The sequence below is a fragment of the Protobothrops mucrosquamatus genome, unplaced genomic scaffold (genome assembly GCF_001527695.2).
Source record: "Protobothrops mucrosquamatus isolate PMUCROS unplaced genomic scaffold, P.Mucros_1.0 scaffold234, whole genome shotgun sequence".
NCBI classification, from domain to species: Eukaryota; Metazoa; Chordata; class Lepidosauria; order Squamata; family Viperidae; genus Protobothrops; species Protobothrops mucrosquamatus.
In genome coordinates, this window is record NW_015386585.1 from 506,485 (window position 1) to 516,630 (window position 10,146).

The 10,146-nt window shown below is 36.7% G+C and overlaps 1 protein-coding gene across 1 annotated transcript in view; it reads right to left on the reverse strand.

Moving 5' to 3' along the window:
* The window catches only part of LOC107285993 (rap guanine nucleotide exchange factor 6-like), an 18,304-nt gene that overhangs the window by 7,162 nt on the left and 996 nt on the right, over window positions 1-10,146 (reverse strand). The window contains exons 2-4 of the mRNA XM_015814278.1: window positions 9,224-9,280; window positions 8,348-8,431; window positions 447-516 (exon numbers count right to left, since the gene is read on the reverse strand). Coding sequence (XP_015669764.1) covers window positions 447-516; window positions 8,348-8,431; window positions 9,224-9,280 — 211 coding nt within the window. The remainder of the gene's footprint in view (window positions 1-446; window positions 517-8,347; window positions 8,432-9,223; window positions 9,281-10,146) is intronic.

Below are 10,146 nucleotides of genomic sequence, written 5' to 3' on the forward strand. Positions count from 1 at the left end.
TCAAATGACATTCTTCTTAAAAATCAATGTGATGTTAGTTTTTTAAGATGTAAAATTTCAGATTAAGTGACAGAATTAAGTATTTCCTACCCTTCCACTACTCTTCCAGTGCATACAAACATTACTTTTCTCACACACATTTCTTGAAAGACATAAAAATGTATACACCACTGCCTTTCCAGTATCTTTGTAAGTAAAGAATATCCAAAATTCAAGACATGATGAAATAGTTGAATCAATCAGTAATACCGGAAGAACTTACATGGATCAGAAAGCTAAATGCTTTAAAAATATTCAATGTTATGTAGGAAATTACTAATAGAAAATAGAATAAATCAGTGAAAAGCACAGATTCATGGGAGAATTTTCTGTAGCCATGGCCACAAGAACGTAAAATGAGTAATTCTTTTCTTCCTCAAGCAATTATTTTAAAGAATAGTCCTTACCACGATCATTTCTGAAGGTTCCAACACAATGCATTCACAACCTCGTTTTCCTCCAGATTGCTTGCCAAAGCTGAGAAGAAAAATGGGAAAATGTAAAGTCCACATTACACAGTAAGCAGGAAAGACAGAAAAATGGGAAAATGTAAAGTCCACATTACACAGTAAGCAGGAAAGACAGAACCAAACTTTAGTAATAGTAAAGTATTGTACAAAACAAAAAGGTATCTTGTATTATATTCCATATCACTATTTTAAGGAGCAATATAACTTTTTGATATATTACCGATGTTTTATACAGTTCATTAAAACATCAATTTAGAAAAGCACCCAGAAACACTACACAAAAAAGGTCTATATATTATAAAAGTTACAAAGAATGAAAGCAAAATAAAGAGAGATAATTGTATTAATGACAGCCAGTTTGATGTAGGGGTTAAGGTATTGGGCTAGAAACTGGGAGACTGTGAGTTCTAGTCCCACCTTAGGTGGAAAGCCAGCTGATGACCTTGGGAAAATCATTCTCTCTTAACCCCAGGAAGCAGACAATGGCAAACCACTTCCAAAATCTTGCCAGACTGCGGGGACTTATTTAGGCAGTCACCAGGAGTCAAAGGCACACATAAATAGTAATAGAAAAATGTAGCAGCAAAACCAACAAAAAGTCTCACAATGTCTTATATTACAGTATAACATCAGTTTCTATAGCTGCATTAGATGACTGTAATATTAGTTTGAGATAAAGGTATAGAAAACATGCCTTGTAGAACAGAATGTATAATGAAGTAAGAGGGAAATAAAGCAGACACGAACTGGCAAATCAAGTTCCCTCTTTTTTCCCCCGTTATCTCTGGGTACATTCCCAACAGCTTCAGTGGTTGGATGAACCTTTGGGAAAATGTTAGTGGGTGGATGTGGTACAGGGAAAAGGAAAACTCCAGTTGTATGAGCAGATGTCAAGTGCAAAAAATCAGGACCATATGTTAAGTTCTAGTTAAGATTTATTGCTTAAGCCTATACACAAGAATCTAGTGAACCAAATTGGCACTGGGCCCCAGGCTCGGCTTCTTCTTCTACAGCAGATTTTCAGGGGTAAAGCATGAGATTTAAACGATAGGATCATTAGAAGATAAATTTTTCTCTATTTCCCAGAGAGGGAGAGGGAAAGGGAGAGGGAGAGAGAGACTTGCTAGTGCAGATTGATATAATATACATTTTTGGGCAAAAATGAATTCTATTAACAGCTCAAATTACATTATTTATTCATCAAGGAAAAAGAAGAAACAACTTTGAATACTAAGGAACAAGGCGAAATATGAAAAAGACAAATTATTATGCATACATTACACATCATCAGAAAATATTTACCATTTATTAGAGTAATCTAATAAGTATAATAGTAAGAATAACAAGTAATTTTTCTTAAAAGGTTCTAGTTTTTAGAGTAAAAATCATCTTGCATTATAATAACTTTAAATATTGTTCATTATTTTCAAAGTTCTAAGTAAAAAGGTGGAATCTATTACCATCCACTCAACAGGGCCCTTTAAAACCCAAAAACGTGGGGAGGGCTTGCCAAAATTGCTATTAGAGATATAGATATATTTAAGAAATAAGTTTGATGAAACCAATTAAAAATGTTTTGGATAAGTCTTTATCACAATGATTGTGATGAGTATAAAGCAGGAAGTAGCACAACCAGCAAGGATAAATTTCCATTTTTACCAGACATCATATACAATAGAATATGTATTTTTAAGTTTATTAACTGTCTTGAACTTGCACATACTACTAAATTACTCTCTTCATAGTGAAGTGCAGGAAATAATTATTGTGTTAAAAGAAATTATTTAGGTTGGGCATACAAATGCTAAAACACTACTAAGGCAAGAACTACATTCTATATCTGCTGAAGCTACTGTTCTGCTCAATATTAATGTCACACATCATTTGAAAATAATTTCACAGTAATTAAAACATAAAATAAATGAAACAAGTTCCTCTATGACCTACTTATTGAGTGTTTCAGGGTAAAATATAGATATATATAATGCTGTAAAACAGTAAAAACCTCTTATTTAAATTAGACTTGGTACAACATTGATAAATCACACCATAGGCTCAAATACTATCAAAACAGCTATCTATATGAAATGAACTATTTTGACATTTTATTAACCACCTTACAGTTTATAGAAAAGGATTTGCCACAAGGCATTGTATACAGTACATGCAATACTTACCGTATTTACCAAAGGACTTTAAAATATAACACAAATAGTAGTGAGGTCCACACATTTCAGAATTAATTCCATTAAATTAGAAACAGAATATTACTCCATTAACAAGAAAGATCATAGAAAAATGGTAAGAAAATAGGTCTGTGCAAAACATTCAAAAAAGTTCCTTTGCTTAAAAAGAAAAAAAAAGTTCACTGGAATGAGCAAAATGCCCCCCCTCAGAACAGCCACATCCTCTAAAAGGCTTGCTGTGCTGTTTTGAAGGCTTTCCTCAGCTGTCTGCACATGTGCATGCATGCCCAACTGCTGTGCTTCACTGGCAGTTGCAGCAGAAATATGATTTATGCATCCATATTTGCACGTGCACATAAACATGCAAAATAAAAAAAAAGCCTAGAAGATGATGCACCATGTTTTCCAGAAGACTGTTACCTTAACACTTTGAGGACAGGTCCTACCTGTTCCAACATGCTTTGCAAAGAATTAGGGTGCATTCTATTGCTTTGCAAAACCCTGCCTAACACAAACACACAGTGCATGCATTAGCTCCCATATTTAATTCCCATTACCTTCCAAGTATTATAAGAAAACACCACTATTGAAAATCTGGAGAGTAGCAATAAATAGCTGCATGAATCAAGATCTACTTCAGCATCAGACACTGAATAGCAATATTATTTTGCTTAAATGTTAAAAAAAATGAGTCTTCTGGTTAAACAAAATTATAATTAGAAACAGTGTGGACTCTTTGGAAATGCTGTCTAAAGTTTTCATTTTCTTTTTTACAAGTCATATGCTCACATTTGTGGCCTACTCAACCAACATTTCAACCTCACTTCTACTTTAAGGAAAATGCTCACAGATATTCATATAGAACAATTATTTTCTGCATGCTTACACATTAAGCAAGATGAATTTGTCGAACTTGGCAAATTCTCTTCACTTACTGCTGCTCTGCCACCTACATCCTTGGGACATTACCCCCAAAATTAAGGGATTAAACTTAAACACACACACACACACACACACACACACACACAGAGCGCTTTCCAATTTCTAATTCTTGTTTTCAAATTTCCTACCCCACTCGCCACCTTTGATGCAGCACTAAGTTGGTTGCTACAATGCTGCTGTTAGCTTTAATGTAAAATTTAGGAAGCCCTGGTCAAACTATATTTTACAATGAATCTCTAAGTAAACAGATGTTGATACAATTTTAACTTCATACCAAGTTAAAGACATTTTTCTGACAATTTAAAAGCATGCTTAACAATACTGAATTGTTTACAGATTGAATATGGCTGGTGCAAACTTTAGACACCCTTGAAGCCAATGATTTATAATATCTCCTTTTATCGAAACAACAGTTTTCAAACTTTTCTTAAAGCCAGCTATTTTTGATTTTGAAACATTTTTCCCAGTATTCCTTGCAGAATTCTTCTGATTCAGAAATATTTTTAAATCTTGCAAGTACTATTATGTTTGAAATATCCCTATTCAAGTTTATGAACTATAAAGGATATTCCAAATTCTTTACCGCTCTTTTCTGGAATTACTTTATGGTTGATTTAAAAGTATACTTCTGATCACTCTCTTGAATTTGTTCATTAACTAGGCCCCATGAGCTTGCAGACCAAGAACAATATTTGTTAGAACTGGTCAATCAATTCAAATATCTCTGCAAATGATCTGCTAAAAAAAGCTGACAGTGGAGTAGTTGTCTATTTCACTTGCTTGAATCATTAAGATCTGCATGGAAGGGTGCTCAGAGGAAAACTTCTCGAAACTCATCCTACATATATCATAGTGTAACAGAAAACCTAGATTAGTCTGAAATATTTCGAAACAGAATTTTTGGACTAATGGAACTAACACTGAATGATTTGGTCAGAACCACAAAATGTATGTTTGAAGCATTTAAGAAAATAACACCTTGCCAACCATTAAGACGAAGAGTTCTAGTCTACTAGGGACTGTGTGGCAGCCAAAAGTATAAGAATTAATTATGTGGAGAGAAGCAAGAATGAATTTAACTGAATATCAAAATATGCTTGAAGCTACGTAGTCAGAGACAGAGCTGACATTGAAAAGAAGTATGAGATGCTGACAATCAAAAAGTTTCATGAATTTGATAACAGAATACCAGATAATAAACAAAAAACAGAATAATTCAACATATATTTTAGCTTAGAATTTTCTGAGAATAGTGTATATATATTGCACCAGGAAACTGAGAGTTGACCTTACTGGAAACTAAGTAAGGACGATCTTTGCTATTTCTATGGCTATTTCTGCATTTCTGTGGAGGTAAATGTAAATCCAAGATGCAACTTCTTTCTTCTTCTTCCTCCTGAGCAATCTTCTTTCAGACAGTACCTCCAGATCTGACTTCTAGTGAAGCAGTTTGAGAATTGTGAAATTATGGTTTGAAAAACAAATTATTTTCTTTCCCCTTTTAAAGGATGTTTTGGTTGAAACTCCCGTTCAAATGGGAGATACCCAGAGAATTCTTTAAACTTCCGAAGTTTTCTCTCCGTACCCACTAGGATATAATTAATTTTGAGATTCTGTTGATAGTCCAAGTAAAATTTTATTTTAGAATATGCTGGTAAAATTGATAAAACGTGGAAGGCTTAAGAAGTTAAAAGGCAAAGCTGAGAATGAAGCACATAAGAACATGACTGCTGATACCCAAGACAAGTGAGATACAAAGAGCTGATGGCCTGCCAAAAAGCACTGGACCAGATCCAAGGTCAAGCTAGCAGAAAAACAAATAACCTTCTAAATGTTGCTTATCTAAAACAGAAACTTTGGCAGAAATAATAAGGACATGCTTATTTTAAAAAGTGGATTCTATTACTGAACAATGCTATCCCCAAGAGGTTAAATGAAGATAATTTTTTGGCAGCTGGGTTGGAGACTAAGACATACGACGAATGGTTGCAGGACTTGTGTTTGGCTAGTCTGGAGAACAGAAGGACTAGAGGTGAAATGACAGCAGTATTCCAGGGGCTACCACCAAACACCTCCCTTCGACCAGTCCGCTCCCACAGAGAGGGCCTCCTTAGAGTGCCGTCGGCCAGACAATGCCGGCTGGCGACCCCCAGGGGGAGAGCCTTCTCTGTGGCAGCTCCTGCCCTCTGGAATGACCTACCCCCCGACCTACGTACAGTTGCGGACCTGCGCCTTTTTCGCCGATCCCTGAAGGCCCATCTATTCCGTGCGGCCGGCCTGGCGTAGTTTGATTATGTTTCAGTGGGGGTTTTTGTATGGGTGTGTTTTTAGAACAGGCCTATTATTTAATTCGATTTTAGAACAGAAACTATTTATTTATTATCGTGGTTTTTAGTATCGCCTGTTCACCGCCCTGAGTCCCGTAAGGGAGATAGGCCGGTATATAAATTTAATAAATAAATAAAGAAGAGGGGGTCAAATTATTTTCCAAAGCACCAGAGGACAGGACAAGAAACTATGTATGGAAACTAATCAAGGAGAGAAGCAATTTGGAATTAAGGAGAAACTTCCTAACAGTGAGAACAATTAACTAATGGAACAGCTTGCCTTCAGAAATTGTGGGTGCTTCATCACTGGCGATTTTTAAGAGACTGGATAGCCACTTGTCTGAAATGATATAGGGTCTCCTGCTTAAGCAGGGGGCTGGACTAAAAGATCTCCAAGGTCCCTTCCAGCTCTGTTCTGTTCTGTTCTATTCTATCTCCTGCCACAGTCAATTTTGCAAACCATGGACATTGCAGAAGATTAAACAATGCTGAATGTTTCATTTGCTGGAGACTTTTCTGTCTTTTATTTTCCTTTACAATATAGAAGAATGTACACTACATACTTTAAGGCGTGCTTATGTTTTTTGTAAATAATTATTGTCATGGTTGTTATAACAATGCTCTCATTTTTGGTATATGGTTTTTTTACAAATGTAAGTTTTTTAACAAATAATCTTTTTTTATTATTTGCAACTGTATTTGGCAGGCATTCTATTTTAGGATTGTACTGAATTTCTTTGAATACAACTCTTTTGATATACTATAAATTAAATTTCTGGGTCAAGTGATAAAGAGAAACTAAGATACGTTAGCTTAAAAATAAACTTGCACAGAAAGAAGGGGGCAAATGCTCTTGACAATTAATTTTATGAAGAATATTTAAATGAGAAACCAAGAATTGGTTAACAATTTCTACTAACACAATGTGATTTACTTGATTTTGACTTAGCATATATATAAACTGAATCAACTGTACTTTGATCAAAAACCATGGCTAAGCAAACCATGGCTTAGCACAGTGATGGCGAATCTTTTAGAGACCGAGTGCCCAAACTGCAACCCAAAACCCACTTATGCATCGTTGGGTGCCGGGTGGGTATGGCCCATTGGCTGGGTGTGGCCAATTTGCTGGGTGTGGCCAATTGGCTGGGTGTGGCTGCAGTGGTAACGGCAGACTGGGTGGGACTAAAAAGTTCAATCAATCAATTCCGACTTTGCAAGACCTTTTTTTTCCCACAAGAAGTTGAAACTGACTGATTGAGTGAACCTTTTTTTTTTCTACACGGCGGTGGAGGCCTAAAGCAAAAAGGTTTCATAAAACCCAGCTGAAGGCCTAGGACTGGGGTGATGGCGTGCATGCCCACAAAGAGGGCTCTGAGTGCCGCCTCTAGCACCCGTGCCATAGGTTCGCCACCACTGGCTTAGCACAATATGTGAACCAGGAAAGAAACAAAAATCAGAACTCCCAATTATTTGATTACAGTAGCAAACAGTAACAGTAGCTTTTTAAAAAGCGAGATAAGAGCTTAATGAGAATAAATCTATAATTACTATAAATGGCATCTAAGTTACAATTCAAAAAGAATATTAATAAGCTTAATCATTTCAGTTCTACTGACTTATCTCAAAAATATTATCTGTTAGCTATAGTCTCTTGATAGCTTTCATTTTAAAACACCACAAGTAAATATCCATTTAAATCAAATTATTTTCCTCTTTTTAAACTACATATATACAGTATATATCAATCATATTATTCCATTTGGGGGCAAGCAATATTATGCAAGCTTCATTGGTGGGTTTTTTTTTGGTAAGATAAGAAATTAGTAGACTACAATACTAATCTGAACCAAGACACGATACTAAATTTTTGGTGTATTTTGCTGATAAATCATAAGCACAATCAAAGCCCAGTTTTACCCAGTACATGCATGACATTCTAGGCATACTACTCTAATCCAGAGACTACTTTGCAAGCAATATATTTTCATCTAAATACCAACAATTCAGCATTACATGCAGTGTACAAATATACACATGCTTTATTCTATGTTATATTCCTATGCTGGTCTATGACTGTGACAAAGATTTGATTTTATGACCCATTCCTTTCAACTAAACATTGCGTATGACATTCCCTAGAACAGGGGTGTCAAACTGCCAGCCTGCAGGTCAGATGCATCATGCTGAAACCGCGCCCACCCCATTGCCTGCAATGGGAAAAAAGTCGTGATACGTCGTGTCACGTGACATTGCCCTAGAATTTTAAAAAATAGATTAAGTGTACAAACTTATTTTTCTCACCATATTTTATGTGTATTTAACTGGGTATCAAGGTTACTTATTTTTCCTTGTCATAAAGAAACACTGATTTCTTACATACCTGCAGGGTGGCAAAAACATAGAATCCTTCATAAGCACAGATCCAGAAAGAAGAATATACCAGCATCTTGCAATAGTATCAGAGCTAAAAAAATAAAATAAACAAATATACATAAAATACTTGTTAGCTCCAGAACTCCCAATTAAAGCTTTTCAAGGATGTTTTTCTATTCACTATGTCAGTGATGGCGAACCTTTTAGAGACCGAGTGCCCAAAAACTGGCCCCCCGCCCTGCTCCACCCCTGCCCCTGCCCCTGCCCCACTCCCACCCCGCTCCCACCCCGCCCCCACCCCGCCTGCCGGCAGGGCCACCCAACACCTCCAGGGCCCGCCGCAGATCGCCCAGCAGCGCCATGGCAGCCATGCCCTCTACCCGCACCCCACAGCATCAACTGTGCACGATGGGGCATGAGGGCATAGTCTTGTTTACGCTGCCTGGCTGCCATGTCCTTGGCTGCACTGCTCCACGTGGGCCATGCTTGGGGGCGACTCTTTTCCAGGAGGGCTGCTGGTGAGGAGGGGGTCACAGGGGAAGGCAAGGCACGTGTGCCCACAGAGAGGGCTCCGAGTGCCGCTTCTGGCACCCGTGCCATAGGTTCACCACCACTGCACTATGTTATCTGTCCAAAGGTATGCATGCAGAAGAAAGGCTCTTGAATCCTGAATGAATGATAAAACCTGTGAAGCATGTGAATTCTGTCCCAGATCTTGGATGTCAATTATAAATTTAAGTTTATGGATAGTCTAATTTCTTCGGATCTATTATTTGGATAATAAAATGTACATGCATTACACAGATGTAGGCATGATTCTTCTGATATAAGTCGTATATTATGCCTTACATTTTCATTCCAGGTAATGATTAAATGCACTTACCAAAATAAAACTTGATTTCCATCATATCTTTTGTACCGTGCACTGGAAGTCATAATTCTGAGAACAAAAATTTAGGCATCATCACATAACATTCACATCTTGCTAGGAATAATTGTAAACAATTCACTGAAAATCTCAATTGTTATACCAATAATCTGTACATACAAAAGCCAAGTTGGAAAAGGATTAGAAAATTCAGGTAGAAATCTACTGTCCTTCTAGTCTCCCTAAAAGAAATTCAATGTTTAGAAATTCCAATGGATTTAAAATAATCATTTCTATATCGAATTTTGTAATATTTCAGTTTCTTAATGTTTCTTTCAGTTTCTACAAAAAATCTCATCTAGAAGAGAGAAGATTTATTTTATACCTAAAGAATTATAACTATCCCTCAAAAAAGGCAAATACAAAAGTTCTATCTTTTCAGTGAGGCCTGCAGTACATTATAATTTGTCCAGAAATAAGCCCCATTGATTCCAGAATCAGCTTCAGATGATTTGTTACAGAACTGGGAGGAAGGATTTTTTATTTTGTTTGTTTTTAATTGCAATCTTCTCTGTCATTTACTGCTTGTTATATTCCATGATTTGGAAAATTCCCCCAAACTGAAAAAAGTGTATATAATACATGTTTGTATTGTGTAATACTTGTTTTTTTCTCTTGCCTTGAGATATTATTTTAAAAGTAACCATTAAAATAAGTTATGCTGCACATAAAAGTATTTATTTCCATCAGTACGCTGATGATACTCAGCTGTACATATCCACCCCGGGCCACCCCAACGATGCCCTTGACGTGATGACCCGGTGTCTGGAGGCCGTGAGGGTCTGGATGGGGAGGAACAGACTCAGGCTCAACCCTTCCAAGACCGAGTGGCTGTGGCTACCGGCGCCTCGGCATAGTCAGCTGGTTCCATCGCTGAC